General features: G+C 47.8%; 1 protein-coding gene across 2 annotated transcripts in view; it reads right to left on the bottom strand.

Moving 5' to 3' along the window:
- Positions 1-21,509, bottom strand: part of COLQ (collagen-like tail subunit (single strand of homotrimer) of asymmetric acetylcholinesterase) — a 49,685-nt gene that overhangs the window by 6,408 nt on the left and 21,768 nt on the right. For both annotated transcript variants that reach the window (XM_004692302.2, XM_004692303.2), the window contains exons 2-13: positions 20,175-20,287; positions 18,973-19,074; positions 16,450-16,494; positions 16,102-16,128; positions 14,321-14,392; positions 12,617-12,679; positions 12,098-12,124; positions 11,460-11,504; positions 11,259-11,294; positions 8,550-8,630; positions 3,568-3,673; positions 369-508 (exon numbers count right to left, since the gene is read on the bottom strand). In XM_004692302.2, the coding sequence (XP_004692359.1) occupies positions 369-508; positions 3,568-3,673; positions 8,550-8,630; positions 11,259-11,294; positions 11,460-11,504; positions 12,098-12,124; positions 12,617-12,679; positions 14,321-14,392; positions 16,102-16,128; positions 16,450-16,494; positions 18,973-19,074; positions 20,175-20,287 (857 nt within the window). The remainder of the gene's footprint in view (positions 1-368; positions 509-3,567; positions 3,674-8,549; positions 8,631-11,258; positions 11,295-11,459; positions 11,505-12,097; positions 12,125-12,616; positions 12,680-14,320; positions 14,393-16,101; positions 16,129-16,449; positions 16,495-18,972; positions 19,075-20,174; positions 20,288-21,509) is intronic.

Here is a 21,509-nt window from a genome sequence, read left to right as displayed (position 1 = left end):
TGGAGCTACTGTGTACAAGGGTACTTGTTTGCTTTGCATTTGCAAATAAAATTTAAAGATTAAAATATTTATAGAATGTAGAAACATGTTAGAATTCCAAATGCATCAACTGGAGTACAACATCTTTATACTTTATCAGCTCAACCATATACATTTTTTCCTCAAGAAGACAAAGAAAACTCTCAATGGACCCACAACCAATGGACAAGTTGGTTTTCTTCTTTTGACTTCACCATGTTTGCCTCTTTCCACAGTGAGTGTATACTCAGTAAAATGCAGAGAAAATACTTTTACCAAGCCCCAAATCTTACAAAGGGTAAGAGGTCCTGCCTGAGAACGACCCCAGATTTCACCCACAAGAGACTTACCACAGGAACTCTGGGGGAGCTGGGCCCATACATGGACTCCCCTTGGGAAGGGTTATTCACATTCAAGGGATTCCCACAAAGACATCTTCCAGGAGGCCCAGGAAATCCTCTTTCCCCTTTGGGTCCCATGACAAGTTGTCCTAGGAGGCAACAGATCGCTGTGTTACTAAAGCCAGGAAGAGAGAAGCAGAGAACCCGGAAGTGAGAGTTGCCTTCACAACAGAAAAGCTGTTGGAGCCCAGTGCCCCAGCATCAGCATGGGAAGAGGCCCAGAGACATGCTCTTGACCCAAGACGTGGATGAGGTGATGGTCAACGTGGTTCCTTTACTTCACCGGGTGCGGCCGCACCTTTCCCAGCCCTTCTTTCTCCGCCAATAACTTTCTATACTTTTGGTTCTAAACAAATAAAGCTTTGTCTTCCCAGAATCCTTGCACCTAGAGATGACCAGGTGCCATGGTGCTAGCCAACATGAGGTCTGCATTGGGAGAAGGGTAGATGTCTGAGAACTCAGGTGTGATGTCTGGCGCTGCCACTGTCATATTGTAACCATGAGGTAAATGGATGGGAAGAGAAGCCGACATAAGGGAATGACCAGGGCCTCATGTGTTCCCGTGGTCTCAGGAAAGCCTGGAGAGACAGACTCCAGGAATGTTCTGGATAATTAAGCACCTTGGGAAATGGAGGTGGGGGTGTTCTAAGAAAAGACGTGAGAGTGGCGTTGGAGAAATTTTCCAGCACTTTCTATGACAGCCGAGAGATTCAGGCATCTGTCCCATCATCCAGCTAATTCATGGTGAGGCTGAGGCTTGAATTCATGTTTGATTTAACACTACACTGCTCAAAAGACAAGCATCTAAACCTATGGATACTTGCAGGAAGCTGGAAATTCCCAGCCACATTGATTCACTTAGACCCTGTTTGGGAGCAGGAAGAACTCAGTTATTGCAAACTACATCCTAAAAACATTTTACCTTTATTCCTGACTCCATTCCCCAGTCCCTCTTTCTCTGTAATTTGGGTAATGAAAATCTCCCACCTGCTCTAACTCCCCAGGACCTTCCTGCCTCACAACGCTGGGCATCAGAGCCACAGGCAGCCTCCAGACAGGATGTGGCAGGGGTCTTGCTTCCTTCCTGCCACCCCTGCAGTTTTCCTGCTGTTTCCTCCCAGCAGCCGGAGGCCACCCGCTATCCCTGCCTGTTCCCTGCCATGCTGTACTGCTGGGCATAGCAGCTGGAACTTGCCCCGCTTCAGTCTTCATAGGGGCCTGACCTCTCCAGCATCCCCCATAGCCAGAGGACCTGCTCTCCACGGATGATCCCCATCTCATGGGCTCCTGGCTGGAAGTGGGTCTGAGAGTGGAATCTGGGGAAAGGCAGAGGAACCACCAAACAATCCTCCCACTGCCAGACTGCACGGCCAGGGAAGGTCTCAGGACAAGGAGTCACAGCCTCATCCCAGACCAGATTCTCGCCTGGCAGGGCTACCTACCTGTCAGCATCTCTGTGACCTTGGAGAAGACACCTCCCTGGGCCTCAAGGCTCTCCTCTGGCAGGGGAGGGATGGAGCAGAGCAGAGCAGGGCAAGGGAAGAAAGCTGTATTCCTCAGAACCTCAGGCTCTAGCTCAGGGGGAATTGGGCTGGAGTTTCTGGAACTCCGGGAAGAAGCATGCAGAATCTTCGGTGTATTAGACATGCTTTTCCCCTGAGAGTGGGTTTGGGGCTTTTATCGGACTCTAAAAAGTAGTCTCAGGTTTCACTTTGGGGGCCTGTTCCAACTCTTGACGATTATCCAAAGTCCCAGACACAGAGACCTCTTCCAAACTCTTCTCTTTCCAGTCTCCAAAAAACCCTTCCAAAAAACAAGATAATTGCCCCATTTTCTTCAGCCCATTCACTCTGAGTGGCTTCAGCCCAGTCACTCAAAAAGAAAGTGACTTAAGGGGGGCCAAGTTGGGGACGGGTCAAAGAAGGCCCATAGGCCCCTGACAGCCATGTAGCCCACCTGAGAACACCTTGGGTGGGGGGAGGGTTAGCCAGGCCCCTCCAGCCCTCCTGCCAGGGGCCTGCAGGATGCAGAACTGACTGGGCCATAGCCCCTGCTGTGAGAACTTGCCATCTAGAAGGAAGATGAAACACATCCACAAAAAGTGGAGGGGAAATGATTTGCTACCCAGCATGGGCCAGAGCTTCAGCCACCAAGCACCACACAGACCACATGGCCTTGAACAGTATATATTTCAGGGGTGGGTCAAAGACTGAAGGTGACTCCCTGATGTTTTTCTGTCATAATCCCCCAGGATCCTTGCCCAATGTTTCTGAGGCTGTTGGAGGAGTGAAGAGAACCCCCAACAATGCATGAGATTCAATTTTCCAGGCATCCTGAAAGGTGGCGTCTCAGAGCCAGCTTTAATTTGGTTTAAAGGCTCTAATAAGATGAGACATTTCTTGATTACCTTATGATGTAGTTGCAAATCTATTCCCATAAACTCAGAGCAGAGAAATTACACTGTAGAATTTTAATTTCTTTAAAAGTTGGAATAGAAAATGTTTTGATTCCTTCTGTGTAACTCAGGACAAAGACTCTTGTGCAGTCAGCAGACAGTCTTTTTGGACCTAGAGAAGCTGTTTAGAGAGATGGTGTGTTTTGACAGACCTTACTCTGGGCTGAAAAGGCACAAGTTACAGAGTTAAGATCATCAAGTTAGACAAGGTAAAATAAGGTAACATTCTATCAGTGACCTCTTCAATTTTTGTTTAGTGATTTCTTTCTATATTTGATGCAGGTCAATAAGGATTCTCTCATAACACTGTGCAAGAGAGAAATAAGAAACACACAATTTTGTCTTTACTTCTAGGTTTCAGAGAACAGCTTGGAAACCTAAATGTTTTTCTAGGAAAAAAAGGTGTAAACTGATAAAGTTGCCTGTTATTTTTCACTTAGCATATAGATGTGTCACCAGTGTAATCTTTCTTCCGTTTTCTATTTGTTCCCCAAATGCCCCAACAAAGCCAGATGGGTATTTATCTCTCTTGTGTAAAAGTTGAATGAATGAGCTCAATTATGGGAAATTATAAATATATTGAAGTGTCTCTGGCAGTTTTTAACTTAAAACACTGGCATCTCATTAGCCCTCTCTGGGGAGGCTGGCCAGGAGTGAAAATTGCTAGGCCCAGTGAAACAGTGTTGTTCTTACCTGCTGATGGGGTGCCTGGGGGACCTGGAGGACCAGGTCGGCCAGGTTGACCAGAAGGCCCAGGCTTGCCTGGTGGGCCCATAACTCCATTATCTCCCTTCTGTCCCTAACAGAAAGAAACACAGAGTCTGTTATGAGAATATGACAAAGCAAAATTCCTTCCCCACTTATCTGCAAATCAGAGACCACCTTGCACTTTGGAGCAAGAGCCCAGGACAAGGTACAGTGACAGGGGTCTTGATTAGCAATTTTCGAAAACTCAGGGCAGGTGACATTCGAGATAGTGATGTCTGCAAGTTTGTGACAGCTGAAAGGAGCAAACCCCACCCACCACTCTTGCTGAGCAGATGAGGGGGCACAGCTTCAGCAAGAGCAGGGATTTCTGGTCAACTAGCAACGAGGCTGCAGAGTTGGGCCTAGAACTCAGGCTTTCTACCTGCATGTCGGGAACATTCCAACTCATCCCAAGAGCTCTTTCTACACACTGGCCTCCTGTTTTTCTCAGGATAAAGACCCAGCTCCTTACTTCAGCCTATAAAGCCCTCTCTAGCTGGGCTTTCTAATCTCATTTCAGCCTTTTGGTGTTTTTGGTCTTCAAGAGCACATACCTTTTATCTCTCTTCTCAAGACTCTTCTCTCTGCCCTAAACTCCACTTCCCTCCCCTCTGCCTACTCTTCAGCTCTTGACTCAAATAGCAAAGCTTCCCCTGATCTTGCCATACGGAGTCAATTCTCTTGGTCATTGACTCTTAGAATTCTTCTCATTCTTTTATCTCAGAGCATAACTCTACAATGATTTGTGTGGTCATTTCATCAAATCTCCCCATGGGGCTAGAATTTGTCTTGTCTACCTCCCTTTCCAGAGTAAAGTGGGAAGGAGGAAGAAGCTGAGAACATCAAGGGGACAGAGTTTTGTTGAACAGAACAGTCAAGAAATCTGGATTTTCACCTTGGCCATGAGATCCTGCTAACTCAAACCACTCCTTGTGTCTCAGTTTTCTCATCTGTAAAATGGGCACAGTAACTATATATCTAAGTAGGTTTGTTAAGTTAGCAGATCTCATGAGTGAAAAGCTGTTTTGCACAGAACCAAAGATTCAATGGAGCAGGTAGATTATCATAGCAATTGACTTGGTTTTCACATTCTTAGAAAATTTCTTAAAAGTGTGTCCTAAAAAAAAAAAGTGTGTCCTTTTTGCTGCCTGTTCTGGGAGGGTCAAGAGTGAAGCATTCTCCATCAGGGCTGCCCTTAGGAATGACTCTAGAAACCAAGGCCGATTTATGTTTGAAGGTTCTTCCTTGGAACATTCTGTTAGCTGTCTGCTCTTGCCCAGGGCCAATCCTGGACATTACTGATGCCCGACATCACTGGCCTGGATCCCCTTTTCTATATGTCTGCTTTGGCAGATGTACCCACCTGCTGAAATGTCACCTTCCCCAAGTCTGGGCAGGCAGTAACTCCTTTCCACTCACAATGGAAATCACATGTGACCTGCTCTGTCAACAGGGCGTTGGGCAATGCCCAACGACTTCTTAAACTCAACATGGGACCTGTGAGGTCTGTTTCCAATTCTGTCTTAACGGAGGGAGTTCTTAAGCCTTTGCCCAAGCTGAAGCATTTCCATGAGGTAACTAAGATGGGTCCCAGAATGGCCAAGGAAGTCACACCCTCTTAATATAGCCACCATTAAGGCTTGTTTTTCTAACAGCCGGGTCAGCTGGCCGTGAGCACAGGAAGTACCACAGTGCCAAGGAGCTGAAAACGCTTCTTGACATCAGCAGTAATGGAACTTTCTGTTTACCAGTCATCTGCTCAGAACAAGCCACATCTCCATGAGCAGGAGTCTTGGAGCAATGCTTTCCAGGAAAAGTATCCTTTGATCCACCACATTTGGCAATCCCTCCCAAGGAAGTTGTTCTGCTTCCTTAACTATAGGTTTTACAATGGAGTCAAAAGCTGCTTTCCTGGGCCATCCTGAAGCAAGAAGGTGACAGAGAAGGTGAGGTGTGGGGAAAAGCGGTCTCCACCCTCTGAGTTCTCACCCTGGCTGGGAAACTGGCTTAGTAGGGGTCCTGGCCTGGGCAGTCAACTTTCCTTGTCCTAAGTTTCCTTGGGACTAAATGAAGGGAGTTGAATGAGGTGGTCTCTCAATCCTTCTGGCTCTGAAATTCTAATTTCCTGAGGGCGCTCTGGACTTCTGATTCCAGGATTCAGACTGACTTACAATAACCTCCAGAAATTCCTAGCACCACTGATTTAACAAACACTTGATGTATAAGATTCTATGTTAGGAAATTAATTTGTGATAAAAAGAAAGGACCATAGGAGGCAGGCAAAATGCATGAAGAGGGTCAAAAAGTACAAACTTCCAGTTTAAAAGTCTTTAAGTTCCGGAGATGTAATGTACAGTATGACTATAGTTAATAACACTGCCTGCCTACTTACAAATTGCTAATAGAGTATATCATCAAAGTCCCCATCACAAGCAAAAATAATTTGAAATCATGTGTGGGGACAGAGGTTAACCAGACTGGTTGTGGTGATCATTTCATAGTGTATAGAAAATTAGCAAGTTTGCTAATTGCACATTGCAAGTTTCCTGTTGCACATTTGAGAAAAACAGAATGTTTATATCGATTATATGTTGATCCAATCAATGAACCCAAAATGGGAGTGAATACACAACCATGACAGGTTCCCCAGGTAACAACTCAAGCACAGAAAGGCACTGGGCAGTGGCACATACTAGGGCTTGTCTGACATCTATGGAAAGGATGAACTTATTTCCCTGAAACCCCAAAGTTCTAGTGTGTTTTAAGATTACTTCAACTGAACCATTCTCAAGGTTCTCGAGGAATTCTTGACTTCCACCCTGACTAGGAAAAATAAACACTGCCCATGGAAAGAACTGGAAGAAATAGGTCAACAGGCTTCTAGAAACTTCTAGCACAAGAAATTTAGACACCAGCAGTTGGGGAGAGAGTGAGTTGTTTAAAGAGTTGTTCCCTTTGTTCTCTCTCAAAGCATCTATTTTAGGAATTGATACGCAGCCATGGACATGCTCACCGGAAAACTTTCCCAGCTGAGTTGGAATATGGTGACTTTAAAAGCTAGTGTGGAACCTGAATTACCCAGCTTGCCCCTGTGTCATTCCTAAATTCACATGATAAAACTAGAGTTGGCTTCCTGTGTTACTGTTGAGGAGAAAGGATGCCCTGGATGAACTCCACAAACACACCCCTCACTCCAGACCAGTAAGATCCAAGACACCAAGAATTACAGATGCCATGTCATCATTACCAAAGTTAGGATTGCTGGGAACTGAGGGTACAGCTAAGTAGCAGGTGTATACTGGTGTATGAAAGGATATGTGAGGGACTGTTGGCTTTTCGCTGGCTCTCAGCATTCTACTGGGGCTCCAGCTCAGAGGATTGGGTAGGACATTTACCAGTTTCTCTCTCTCTTTCTCCCTGAGCTATCCATTTCTTCATTTCCCCTTCTTTTGTAAATAAACCCCTTGTTAAGCTGTTAGTGTGTGCTTGCAGCTGAGTCTTATTGGAAGTCCCTTTTTTAAGCACACAGGTGAGGACCCACAGTCAGGCCAATCCATTTCATATCGGGGTTGCCCTGTAACATTACTACAGTCTGAACCTTGGCTTCGCCTGAGAATCCCACAGAAGTCCCCTGCCAGTTCAGCTACAGCTGTGCCCAGAAATTCAGCTCAGGTACTGGGGCAGGGGTGGGTGGGGCAATTTAGGGCCACAAACACCGCCTTGGGGCAGGGAACCTGTTTTTAAGCAGTCCCCCCACCCCACCCCAAGAGATGCTGATGTCAGCTAAAGCTTGAAAACCACAATCTAGCCCAGGAAAGAAAGAAATATAATGATGAAAAAGCTTGTGCCCAATAGTATTCACCTCCCCATGTTAAATATAACTCAGGCCTCTCTGACTCAAGCAATACACTGCTGACTCACTGGCTACTGGGATGCAGACGTTTTCAGGGATGTTTACAAATGCATCATGACTGTCTGCAGTAACAAGCAGAAATGTGTGTATTTTGGTTTTAGTTAAAAATGTCTGATACAATAATAACACATTGGGTTAAAAAAAGAAAACAACACCCAAACATTGAAAACGTTCACAAAAGAAATAACATGGGGAGAAGATACATCCAAATGGGAACATGGTTTATACCTGGCGGGGGTTTATACCTGAGGCTGTTACTATTGTACCTTGCGGGGGTTTATACCTGAGGCTGTTACTGCTCACTCCTACTTTTGAGACATTTCCAAGTTTTCCGAGATGATGTCTACACTTAAAGTTGGAAAGGAAGGGAAAAGCCAAACTAACAACTGAAAAAGTGGAAGGGCACATCTCTCAGCCCATCCATGGGGTGGGGGGGGGTTCCCTGAGCTGCTTAGCTCAGCTGCAAAGTTGGCCACAGCAAGTTCCTTTCCTTACTTCCTTCCTGTCTCATGACCTGGTTTTACACAAGAGCCTGTTAGCCAGGGGGAGTTGGAACTTATCATGAATAATGCCAAGGACGTGTTTTTACAACTTGGGGGCTTGAGTGAGGGAAAAGACCACCTCATTGCTGAGACTCTGAAGACGCTTCAATAGCAGGGAATTACCTCGGCTCTTCTCCAACACTCCCATGGGAAGGGCAGAAAGCAGGGTTTCTGGATAAATAGCCAAACTTGGTTGCTGCTCCCATTTTTTTTTTTTCTTTTTTTGGTTAAGCCGGGCCTATTCTCAGGACTTAGCGATCCACTCTTGCTTCCGTTTAGTTTGTAGGGGGACCCTACATGAGGCGACTTAAACTAAGGTTCACCTGGAGGAGCTGCTGGCTCCTGGAAATGCTGCTGCTTCTTCCACCAGACAGAGGACACTGAGTGACCCCACCCCCAGCCTCTCCACAGCTCCCACCCCCACCATCGAGAGGGCCTGGCCACAGGGCAATGGCCAGTGTTGGGATTCTCACCTGCTTGCCTCGTTTTCCTGGTCTTCCTGTGGGTCCGCGGTGACCTGCTATCCCAGGCTCACCTTTTGGACCCATTTCACCCTGGAAAGAAGAGAAGCAAGAGAGGAATCAGGGCATGTGGAACAGGCACAACTCCATGGGCTGTCCAGTCATACCCCCCAGGGGTAATGGCCTTGGTCATTCCAAAGTTTTCCCCAGTAGGCTCCTTTGGGAGATGGGGAGAGTGATGGAGTTATAAAGGGAGATAGGCTTTTCAAGCAAGAGGAAGGAGGGGACAAAGTTCCCCTGGTGGGTATTGTACGAGCTCAGAGAGACAAATTGCTGGGGATTGCAAGTTTTGGTGACCCAGGTCACCGTGCAGAACAGCCAAAGTGGGAGACTCGGAGACCTCTATCACATATGTGCTATTGCACAAGTGGACTGGAAAAAAATGTTTTCTCTCTTAGTTGAAATGCCATGTTGTGTCTTCTCTTGTTTTTAGCACCAATTCTATTCTACGGGTTTTGTATAACTAGACATGATAGTGACAATTATCATTTTGAGGATGTTACTGCTCATTTAGCACCTTTTCTTACAGTTTTACATTTCTCCCACTTGTCAGTAAAAATCAGATTGATTTCTATCCAGCACACTTCCTTTAGTTAGACAAAAACCCTTTGGGGGAAAAGAGGTTCCAGAAGTATGTTTGAACACAGTATCATTCTTGTAAAAGACAAGGAAAGAAATGCCATTCCTCATTGGAAAACCTGATTTTCAACTCGCTGAACCAACTGCAGAATTCCATAGTTAAAGGCCAACCTGTCCTAAATCCACTACTCCATTTCTTTCCTCCTTCCTTGTGTTCTAGGAGTCTGGGCCCACTGACTGTTTCTCTGGATCATGCACCCTCGGGCTGCTTCCTTTCACCATCCATCTCTCAACAGTTCAGCATGTACCACCATGATACATTAAGCAACAGCAGCAGGGAGAATTGTTGTCAGTAGCTAGTGTGCATGAAGAGCAGGCAAGCCCCTGAAAGAGCACAAGAAACACCCACCAGAGGGTTTTCACTTTGAGTCAAAGAGTTCCAGGGAACACCAACATTCACGGGATCAACCTAAGACTGAAATTATCTGTACGGCTCAACCAATGTATGGAATCTGTCCCTACCCAAGCCACCAACTTCTAGAATTGTCCTTAGACCTCTATTTCTTTACAGTGTATGTCTTTCAGCGTCTGAGGCAGTGAGAGTGCTCAAGTAAAAAATGGTTTTATGCAGCCACAGTGATGATACGTATGCACAATTTTTCTTGGTTGTTTAGTAGGGGCACAGGGTGTCTGGTTTGGCTGGGAGAAAACAGTAGTATGAAGAGCATGAATTTCTTTATTGGGCAAAAGATTGTCAGAAAGAAGTGTGACCCTTCTCTTCATCAACTGGAAGCAGCCCATAATTCCTTGATCTAATTTCTCTCCTAAAACTTGATTATGCTTATCAGGTCAGCTCTGTTTTAAGACAGCCTGTCACGAAAAGGAACGAGGATGCTAGATGGCAAGTCTAATAAATGGGGCAGAGGCCAGGGAAGCTGTCATACTTAATTTTATAGTAATTTATTATTCTTTGATGTTCACTGCTGTACTGAATGAAAACCTAGCCTAAGTATTTTAAAACAAAAATGTCCCTCTTTTGAATGTTTCCTTTAATTAGCTCATATAATGAGTCTCTTCATTTTTCCATCCAACACACCCCCTGGGGGGGAGCAGGATCAGAATTTTTGGCAGCTTAAGGCAAGGATCTATTATAGTAATTCATGTTAGATGGTTAAAACATTTTAAATATGTTCTCCTGACTGGGGAGGGTCAGATAAATTGGGGTTATTCAAGTCCCAAATGTAAGAGAGAATTTGAAAAAGAAAATTTAGAATTCTGAGAAGGCACCCATTTGTTTGTTTAAAGACCAGTGGGCTGTGAGGCCGAGATTAAAATAACTTCCCAAGACAATGCCTGAGAGCACAAGTGACCACCTTGATGATGTTAAGACTTGGGCTAAGCAGCCCTTTATGCGCTCTTTCCTCTGGCACAAAAAACTCCCCCCTTTATCCAGCCCGTCCACCCTCCTTCCTCCAGCCCTAACCCTGAGGAAAAGTTTCCCATACAATAGCCACCCTCACAATTTGTGCCATAGCTATGCTGTTGATTAAATATTGTGTCTTTAAATCAACTGAGATAAATCCTTTCTAATGACTCCTGTTGAGGCAAGATAGCCATAAAATCCCTGTAAATATTTAATTATTCAAATTTTAAAAATATAACCAGCAAAATAAAGAACGATTGCTGTGACCCAGCTAAAGCAAATCTGTCGCCCAGGCAGTACCTGTGGCCTGGGAGCACAGGCTGCCTGAGCATAGTCAGGGGCAGGACTGGGCCAGGGTGCCTGTGACTCGCCCTGGGGACCCTTGACCTACGGCCCACAGCAGCCCCCTCATCCTAAAGCATCCTACTTTTGCACATGACTCGGCCCTCTCCACCCAGCTGGGGTGTCCTTTGCTTCAAACCACCCGCCCACCCTCTCACCAATGTTTCTGGCCACTCACTCCCTGTCTAAACCAGAACCTTCCACAGCAAACCCCATTTTCCCTGCCTGGGGACCCTAGCCCTCAGAGGCTCGTTTTGTTGTGTGTGTGGGGGACTGAGTTCTTACTGGGACCACTTTGACTCCTTCTTAGTACTCACTTTCTGCCCCAACATCCCAGGAACTCCAGGGAAGCCCTGTGGAGAGAGCAATAGACACGGTGACCATCTCCAGAACAACCGGGAAGGGCGTTGGTCACCTTCCACGCAATGGGTACCCCATTGCTCAGCCAGATCACTGGGATGTGGACAGCGACTGCCCACTCCCCTTCTAGTTTGCCATGTCTATGGAATGGACATTACCTTTTCTCCTTTGGGCCCCAAGTCACCCCTTTCACCTCTGGATCCCTAGGGGGAAACCACAGGAAAAAGGCAGGGAATTAAAACCAACCACTAGCAAGCCAAGACTATTTCAGGCCTAAGTATCCCAAACCAACACCATCATTTTCAGGTCAGAAATAGGCTCAGAGCCTAGGAAAGCTTCGTGGCATGCCCAGGAAGAAATGCTTTGTCATTTGCTTTCTATTTGGACCCCAAGATTACTTGCATTAGTAAAGGACAACTTCCAGAAAACTGAGGGTCCCAGATCCTCTCTCAGCCTAGAGAAAATGTCCCCAGGCCCCATGTAGGTTTTTTGGCTTTGTTTTGCTGTTGTTATAGAGGTGAAGGTTGTAAAGGGGAGCTCCATGGAAAGACCCATGTCGGCATCTGCCTTCTGTACCCCACACCAGACGCCCTCTCTGTCCAACTGCTTAGCTGCTCCATGTGAAGGGCCTTGACTCCTCCCCAGACCCTTGTCCTGCCTCTACAAGCCTCTCGCCTCTTTGTGCTCATTGACAAAAGACAGGGGAATGTCTAAGGGTGGTCACTGCAGTCACAGACTAATGACAGAGCTGCCCCCCAGACCAGGCTCTGGGGAGCCATCAGAGACAAGCACTAACCTTTTCCCCTCTGGATCCAGGGTAACCCTAAAAGAAAGCAGAAGGTGCATTTGTAATCAGACCTGCTGGCCCTTAGAGTTTGAGGCAAGAGTGAGGGAATCTCTGGCTGTTATTAGCCAGGGGTGTCCCCACCTGGCTGCAAGCTTTCATGGGGTTGCAGCAGTAAACACAAAGGTGTCTCTGCATTTATATGCAGCCTAAAAGAGCATTGCTTTTCTTACTCTCTCCCTGACCTTGGGCAGAAAAGGTTTCCGTAGGCTCTGGTGTCCAGAAAACAGAGGGTTAACTTTCACTGCCCGGGAGAACAGCAGGAATGGCAACCCTATGCCTCTCTGTCCCAGGGCATGATGTTACCCAAGGCCTGGTGAAAGGCAAGCATTCTGCCAAGGGATGTCCAATGTCTGTGCCATTCCCCAGCCTGGGATGGCAACGCCACCCAGTCCCCATCTTCATGAGCTGCAGAACTCCAGATTCCCAGTGAAAAGATCTGGGGACATCCATCTGGATCACCACACTGACCTTAGAGCCCATTGGTCCTCTAGATCCTGGCAAGCCCATGATACCCAGGTCACCTTTTTCACCCTGCATTAGAAGAATAAAAAAAAAAAAGACTTCCAGTGACATTCCCAGGAAGGTCATGGCAAGATGGAGGTGAACTGACATCTTCAAAAGCTCCCTTGCTCTACCCTAGGGACACAGGGTCCATATTCCACACTTCATGGTGGCATTTGAGATGAACTATAATATGAAATTGTCCAGGGCAGAGCAGATTTCCAAATTAAACGCTGACTAGTTATTGTACATGAACTGATACTTGGTCTTTTCCTAGAGGGAAAGACGAGAGGATGAGGGGGAGTGCAAAGGGCTATGTGGTCCTCAGAGGACAAGGAGTCAGCAAACAGGACCAAAAAAAAAACTTTGTCTGTTTTGCTTTTTGCATAGGGAGGACCTTTCTAGATGTCTCCCACAGTCTCACCTAGGTTTGCTGCAGGTAGAGTAGCATTAGCTTTCCTGTGTGCAGCCCTGCAGCAGGAACCAAGGCTGGGGGTGGGGGCGCTCTGTTGGGCCTTGAAATGGTTTGGATCTTGCCTCATTTTCTGTACTAAAAACTGTATGAGTACCAGCTAGCAGAAATACAAAGTGAACTACATACATTTTTAATTTTAATATTTTAAGAAGAAATATTAAAAACAAACAAGTGAAATTAATTTTAACAAATTTATTCAATCTAATATAAATATAAAAATCACTAATTAGTTTAGTTTTTTATAAGTATTTGAACTGTGTTACATATTTTTATGTTTACATCAAATGATAATTTTGTAACCCAAGATATTTGATTCTTATTAGATTTTATAAAATTCATAGTTGAAAAAGCAGATAGATGCCCACACTCAAGTTGCTCTAAACCTGCTGAAATGTTTTCAAATAACTGAATTGAGTAAAGATTTTAAAATTCATACTTGATTAGAATTTTGAAATTCTGTTCCTCAGTTACACTATATGCATCTCAAGAGCTCAATGGCCCCATGGCTTGTGGCTGCCATATTGGACAGCTGAGCTCTGATGGGTGATTTTTAAAAGAAATGACCTTATGACTGTTCCAAACAGGAGGAGCAATACAGCTTTCCATTCCCAGTGTAAATAGTCTGAAGGAACCAGAACAGATAGTGATATTCACCTGCCCACCCTTCATTTACATATGCAAGGAAAACTTCCAGTCACACCCCTGCACCCAGCCTGTGCTGACAAGGAGAAGAATGTAAACAAAGGCATGGGTGTGGATGTTAGCCACCCCAGGGGAACAAGGGGACTTCATCAGCATGGCTGCTCCCTCTCTGAATGCAAGATTTCAATCATGCTGGCTCCTAACATCCACTCCCTGAACCCTCCATTCTCTGCCCCATCAGCCTGACCAGCCAGTACAGGACCCTCTGAGGCCATCAGAACTACATGCTAACTTTCAGGACAAAGGAAAACCGCAGTGCGTGTGACAGAAGGGAGCAGCCCCACTTCTCCTTCCATGGCACAGAACTGTAGAACTGATGGGGGTCTTGCCATGCTGGTGAAGGAGGAATTGTTTGGGGATTCCTGGACAGTCCTCATGTCATCTTCCTCTCCATCTTACGGAAGTGCATTTACTAGGTGCCAGGCATCAAGGAGCAACCACTTTCTCCCCTCACGTCCTGATACCCCATGAACCCCATGAGTATACCAACTTACCCTGGGTCCTTCAGTGCCGGGTGAGCCAATGGGCCCAGGCATACCAGGAACACCCGGGGGGCCAGGTCTACCCTGCAAAGATGGAGAACAAAAGTCAGGACAACTGGGCTTCTTTCCTTCCAGGAATTAAGACTGGACTCTGGAGTGGTAGGGGAGTTTGGGGTCTCTAAGTCTGCTCTAAGACCCCTACCCCCACTCTCCAGAGACTGACAGCCTGGGAAGTTGGGTCATTTAGGGACAAGTCAAAGCCTTGTCACGCTGTAGGCACAGGTCTTATTCAACTCAAGAACAGAAGGTGGGGAGGAAGGGATTCTAAAGTTGGTCTGTTGACACCTATCACCTGCCCTCACCTACCCACCTAAATGTCCTCGGCATTCCAACAGGCTCTTCCCAGGGGCGAGGGATAGGAGCAGTGGCAGATGCCATTAGGATGCCCTCCAGATCTCTTTCCAGCTCAATGTGCCCATTCTCCAGCTCCCTATTGCCACAACTGTCTGCCCACCTGCAACTCAGTCTGCCCCCACGGGCAGTTGGGGCTGCCTGGCATTTTATGTGCCTGCTCTGCCTGCAGCAGGTAGCCAACTCCCTGCCCTCAGAACTTTTGGCATAATCACACTCCAGAGCTCCCCTAGGGTTGAGGCTGAACAGATGCTACCTGATACCTTCCCACACGGGGCTCACCCCTTGCCCTGGCTGGCATCCCCCTCCCTCACGCTCCTCTAGAGAGTGCTCCCTTATCAAAAACTGGCACATGGCACCCATTTCTGCTTCCAGGGGACCTAGCCCAAGCCAGAGGCCATCGAAAAGCAAGTCTTGCAAAAGAGAGTGAGACCAGGGACCTGGGGGCTATCTAGACTGCTGCACCTTGTACCCAAGGTTTGCCTAGCTCGAAAGACAGATGGCCCAGTCTGTATCCAGAGACCACAAATGAGGGCTCACGGCCTGTGGTTTCTGTAGCTCACATCCATCGTAGCAAAACAAAAAATGTGCTGTCACCCAGCTACAACAACTATGCTCCCACATCCTCGTGGACCCTGCTCATCAGTCCATGACCCCCCAAATCCTCTCCACCCCAGGACCGTAGTAGTCATCTGTGCCCTAAGCATTGAGATTTTGCCTCATGAAGACCTGTCTGAGGTTCTTGTTGGTCGTGAAAAAAATTGACCAGAAAAGAATCATTGTGCTTTTAGACACAGGCATTTTTCTTGGCCAGAGTCTTGCACTGCCTTCTATCATCAAGACTAGCAGTTTAGGCCACCGACAACCATGCAAGGCTTCTGGTTTACTCCATCCTGACGCAATGAGAGCTTTGATAACACGTGCTTGGATCACTCAGCGTCCCGTGCCAGTGACCTTAGGTAACCCTCATTTATTTCGGCTGGACCAGAAAGCAAAAGCCATTTGTTTCTGTCTGTCCTGGCACCTGATTCCAGTTTAATCAGATAGACTGTGAGTCATTTTGTGCTGCTGGTTGGGCCTTCAAGGGCTTCTCAGATGGGTGGCAGAAAGAGATGGTCTGAGGCTGGGGGAAATGTGGCCAGGCACACAGCCTTTGGCAGGAGTCCGAAAGCCTGGCACAAGCGGGCTCCAGCTATTGGCTACAGGAGGCGGGGAGGGGAGGGGTGGGGGGAGGGGGAGGGGCGGGGCAAGGAAGAGCAGGATTGCCACCATCATCCTCATGAGGACAGGTGACCACTGCCCACCCCAGGGGTGCACACACACTCACACGCATGTGCATCAAAGCTGCCTGTGTAATGCTGACTGAGCAGCATGGACCGTACCTTCCTCCCGGGTCTGCCAAGCTCCCCCTGTGGATGGAGAAGACACGTCGTAAGCAGAGGCTGCTTTGGAAGAGAAGTTCTGGAAGCAGAAGGTTTAGCAGCTGAGACCTGGTATGAGCCTGCGGCATAGCTGCTGGCGACTGACAGCAGCCAGCCCTGCCGGGCGGACAGGCACCCTTGGGATCCCACGCCTGCAGGGCAGCCCAGTCATCCTGGACTTAGCCACATGTGCTGAGGCAGAATGAGCACATGCTCTGGAATCTCAACCGGAAAGCTGTCAGCGACACCCCCAGAAAACAGACTGGAATTACCGAGGAGAGGGGGAACAAAGCAAGGAGGGGATCATACCTTTTCTCCCTTTGGTCCTGTCCTGCCCGGAAGCCCTGGTGGACCCTACATAATGGAGATAAGAAGTGAAGAATATACATCAAAGCAAGGCAGGACTAGAGGCAAGGGAGGTGGGGTGGACAGGGAGAACCCCCTGCCCCCCCGCAGCGGGCGGGTCAGGAGAGGTCAGCTGTGGGTCACCCCCTGGCCTGGACTGAGCGTGCTGCAGTGGCTGTGATAGCTTCACAGTGCTGTGTTTTAACCTATTGTCCTGTTTTGATTTTTTTTTTTTTTAATGTGTTTAACAGATCTTTGTGAGAGCCTACTTCACCTGCAGGGGAACAGACTGGGTACACCATGTGAACAAAACAGACCATGGCCTGTTCCTACAGACCAGGGGTTGGGGGACTTTTCCGGTAAAGAACCAGCCAGTACACCTCTTTAGTGACATCTGCAATAAGTGTGCTTCCACACAACGGTCGCATCTACCTTTGCAAAGCAGAAACAAAACCTTAATCACAAAATCAAGCTGCTGCCAGATTTGACCCATGGACCACAGTTTGCCAACCTCTCGAGAAAGTCTATATTTTGTAGGGGGTAGGAATGGAGAGAAAGAGACCAAGAACAACAGCAACAATAACAAAAACAGGCAAGAAAACTATAATGAAATGAGGAAATTATGCAGTAAATTAAAACCAGTCCATGCACCAGGAGGAGAGAGTGCAGAGTGGGTGGGTGAAGCATGTCTAAGGAGGTGGCAGGTCAGCTGCGAGCTAGTGACAAAGGAGCTGGCCATGGTGAAATCAGAAGGAAGACTATTCCAGGGCCCTCCCCGGTAGTGCATGGGATTAAAGTGCAGCACTATGAAGCTACAGCTGCTTCAGCACCAGTTCGATCCCCAGCCTGGAGGTGACCCATATGGCGCAGCAGACCTCTCCTGACACGCCCGCTGCTCCCCTCAGCAGTGTACTTCGTCCATCTGCCTGTTCTGCTCCTCACTCTGTCTCTGGTGAATCCTCTCACCCACCCCCCCACAACTCTGGCATGTACCCCAGCTCTGTATGCATAAATAAAGAAATCTTTAAAGAAAAACAAAAAAGAAGGAAGAATATTCCAAACAGCTGGAACATAGCACAAAGGCCCTGAGGCTCAAAGAAGTTTGAGGACCCAAGAAATGCACCAGAGCTGAGTGCGATGTCAGGAGTACGAGATGATAGAGATACTGGCCAGGGTGCCCTCCTGGGGGGTTTGGAACCAGGGCAAGGAGACTGTCTCTTAGTCTCCCCATGTCGGAAGCCACAGGGCGGGCCACCAGGAGGGATGGTGTGATCCCTCAAGCGCTACTTCCCTGCCCTCAGCAGGCCCAGAGACCCAGGGGCTATCTTTGATGCTATCTTTGGTGGCTCTTCTCCCCGGGGCAGGCCTGAGGCATCACGAATCTGTGAGACACAGTTTTGCATAGAAAATTCTTTGGGTAGCACTCAGCCTTTCCCTCATTCTTGCCTTTAGTTTTGATGGGAGAGGTTGGAAGCTGCTTGGTAGCACTATTTGGGGACCAGATGGGCTCAGAGTAACAGGTTCCTCTGTGCCTCCATTTTCCTGCACTGAGTGCAGATACTGTTAGGGCCACTGATGGGGTCAGCGGTCATATACAAGGTAACTATAAATAATAAACCAGACCCATCCATGCAGCACCTCATTTAATCCCAACCCAAATCCCAAACAGCACTGCCTACATGAGAAAATCAGCACAGAGAAGTCAGAATTCAGGGGGTAAAGAATCAGGGCTTTTGGCTTTGGAGCTGGAGGGGAGCTAGAGGTGGAAAAGCACCCACTCTATGTAAGTGGGAGACCTACTGTAACTGGGTGGTCCCTAGGAGAAGGGAAGTTCCAGGTTCCCTGCCCCACCCAGAAGGAGGGTGGAACTGAGCAGAGAAAAAGGAGAGAGAAGAAGAGAGAAGGAAGGCAGAAGGCAGGAGGCAGATGGAGAAGGAGACCTAAGGAAGCCACATGGAGCAGCAAACATGTGATGAAGAAACTGGGCTTGTTTCCTGACCCTGGACTGGTTAAGGCAGATGTGGGTGAGATATCTGTAGGGAGGTGACTATGGCAATGTTTATATTGATTTTGATTTTGCTCTTTTCCTCTCAGATTTGTCTGGCCATTTCTGACCCTTTTCCATGGGTCCCGGCCAGAAGGTGCTTTAGTCTTGTGGCAGCTTTCAGGCCTTGCTTTGGGCCAATCCCTTTTGGGTTGACTTTTGCCCACGAGGGGATGGGTAACTTGAGGTGTTTGATTTAGAAGTTACATTCTTTGTGTTTCATATTGTATATTCATTGTATTAAAGTCACTTTTCACTAAAGCTTTATATGCTTTGTCTTGTTGCGGCGGATGGCAGAACCCACTTAGAGCAGGCAGGTTTTGGGACTTCAGGGGTGCCTCTCTCAGATTTGAAGTGCCCTATAACACTACGAGACACTTCCCGGGGGGCTTCACTGCTCCAGATAGAATTCAGCAGGAGAGAGTCTGGTGAAAGGCACCAACCTGAGGGCCAGGAGGTCCAGGGGATCCGAGCGATCCTTGCACGCATGAGGGCTGTGTGCCCTTGAGTTCTAGGATGAGATTCTTCATGTCTGGGGAGAGAAGCTTCAATGCCAGGCAATACCAGGTTAGAGACTGGACTTGGGGGAAAGGAGAGTGTCACCACCCTGCCCCACAGTCCAGCTGCCAAGATCAGGGGTTCCCTGACTCCATCATGTCCCAAGAAGACAACATTCTAAGGTCTGTTCTTGCCTCTGTTCTTGACTTGAATGGGTTAGAGATAAACTTGCCACTTTGGATGGAGTTAGGAAACTCTTTTCAGGGAGGAGGGGGGGGGTCTTTTCTCCCCCCAGTGTCTAGACCAGAATTGTCAATAGAAATAAAAAAGCAAACCACCAACACAAACTATATATGTAGTTTTAAATGTTCTGGTAGCCACATTGAAAAGGTAAAAGGAAAGAAGTGAAATTAATTTGAATGAATATCTTATTTTACTCAATATTGTAACATTTCAACATATATTCAATAGAGAACCTACTAAGGAGATGACTTGCATCCTTTTCGTTATCTCAGTCTTCACAGTTCAGGTGTGTTTTATATACACAGCACCTCTCAGCTCAAACTAGCCACATTAACATGCCACCTATGGCCAGTGGCTACCATAGACCGAACAGCATACATCTAAGAGTTTCCAGAAAGATCTGAGAACCCCAATTCCCACACTGCCCTGACCTGGTGTCTTCTAGGTCAGCCCCCCAAATCCTGTTCTTTTCCTGCCTTCCCCAGTTCTGTCCCCTCCCATACCTCAACCACACAGAACACCCTCCTCACCACCCTGGAGAGTCAACCTCAGATCCCAGCAGTAGAAGAAAATTCCAGAAAGATTTGGGGAGAAGAAAACACAAGGGGAAGCTGCACATCTGGGAAGTTAACGGGAGCTCAGAAAGCTATAAACTCCCTTCACTGTTCTCAGGAAGATGGGACATTTGGCTAAATCCAGTTTCCTCCATCACTTTTTTAAGACAGTTGTTGAGTGGACACACGCCTGCAAGTACAAAATGGCGGCTCAGCCTGCTGTGTCAGAGTGAGGGTTGACTCCCACAGAAAAGACTCTGAGGGGCGCAGACTTGGAGAGACCGGTTGCTGATGGGGCTGTGGGGTGGGTTCTGAGGCACCGGGTTACTGTTCTCTCCTCACGTACTCACCGGACTTCGGCTAGCTCTGAAGAAGGGCGGCGGGAACAGCGGGGGCGGAGGGGGCGCCAGCAGGCAGCAGGCTTTGTGGCCGCCCCGCTTCTTCTGATCCAGGCCGGGCAGGGCTGTTCAGAGAAGACTTTGCTTGTTAGTGGGGGTCGGTATTAGGGCCTCCTTCATGCCCACCCTACTCAAGGAGGCCCAGCTGCCGCCCCAGACTTCGGGTTTCTGTTCTAGCCCGTTAGCCTGTCAAATATGAGGGTACCTCCCATTTGCTATATGACATAGGCCCCCTGCCTTTGTGAATAATATTTTTGGAACCCGGGGCCATTACAAGGGGCATTTATTTCTCTGAGCTGGCTTGCCTTGACTCTTGACCTCCAACATTTATTTTGGCCGGGATGGTCTGGTAGAGGTTGCCCAGGCTTAGGCCAGCGTGTGGCAGGGTCTCGGGGCTGCTGCAGATGCCTAACCGAGACTTTGGAAGAAGCTTCTCTGGCAGAGAGCAATAGCAGCCAGCCACTCCAAGTATGTTAAATATAGCACAGAAGCAGGAAGTTTCAAGGTGGAAGGTCTAATAGGAAAGGAGGCTTCTTAAAGAACTGGGGGAGGGATTTAGGGAGGACTGAAAAGCTAGTATGCAGCTAGATTGGGCAATTTGGAGGCTGAGCTTTAAAAGTAGCAGAGAGCCACAGAAGGTGCTAGCAAAGGAAGTTACTGGAAGAGCCTGGGAAGGGGTGGGGCATGGTGAGCTGAAGGACGTGGGGACGGGCAGCAGGTGGACAGTTGGGTGCCATGTCAGGGTCTGGCTGAAGCAGTGAGGACAGAAAGGAAGGGACTGAAGCCAGTATTACTGGGGAGAAAGAAACTGGGGGGACAGTGTGCTGTCACTGTAAAAGAGGAAGAAGAATCAAGGGTGATTTTGATGTTGCAGGGACCTGGGCAACAGTGGTCAGAGCATGAGATGGAGCAGTCCCCTTAGTTTGTGGGGAAAACTGCCCAAGTTTAGAATTAGATATTTGCCCATTTGAGTATGTGCTTTGCCTGGTATTGGGCCAGGTCTTGTGAGGGATCGGGGGAGGGGGAGCAGAAAGATGGCTGAATGGTGCCCCTGACCTGTGGGTGGTAAGGCCTGTGGAGCTTAAGTGACTGCCAGCATCCTTAGGCATTGTCTCACTCTGCCCTCCCACATCCACCTCAGTCCTGGATAGTCTTATTTATTTTTCAAAAAACTGTCGGTACCCCCTCCACCAGGAAGCTCATCTTGACTTCCCAGGCCAAAGTTAAGTGATCCTGTTTTTTTTTCTAGTTTCACCCTATGTTAGCTTTCATTTATGGGGACAAACT

Source organism: Condylura cristata, unplaced genomic scaffold (assembly GCF_000260355.1).
Source record: "Condylura cristata isolate star-nosed mole 26May11 unplaced genomic scaffold, ConCri1.0 scaffold00033, whole genome shotgun sequence".
NCBI classification, from domain to species: Eukaryota; Metazoa; Chordata; class Mammalia; order Eulipotyphla; family Talpidae; genus Condylura; species Condylura cristata.
The sequence above is the reverse complement of the archived record's forward strand: the minus strand, read 5'-3'. Positions and strand labels throughout refer to the sequence as shown.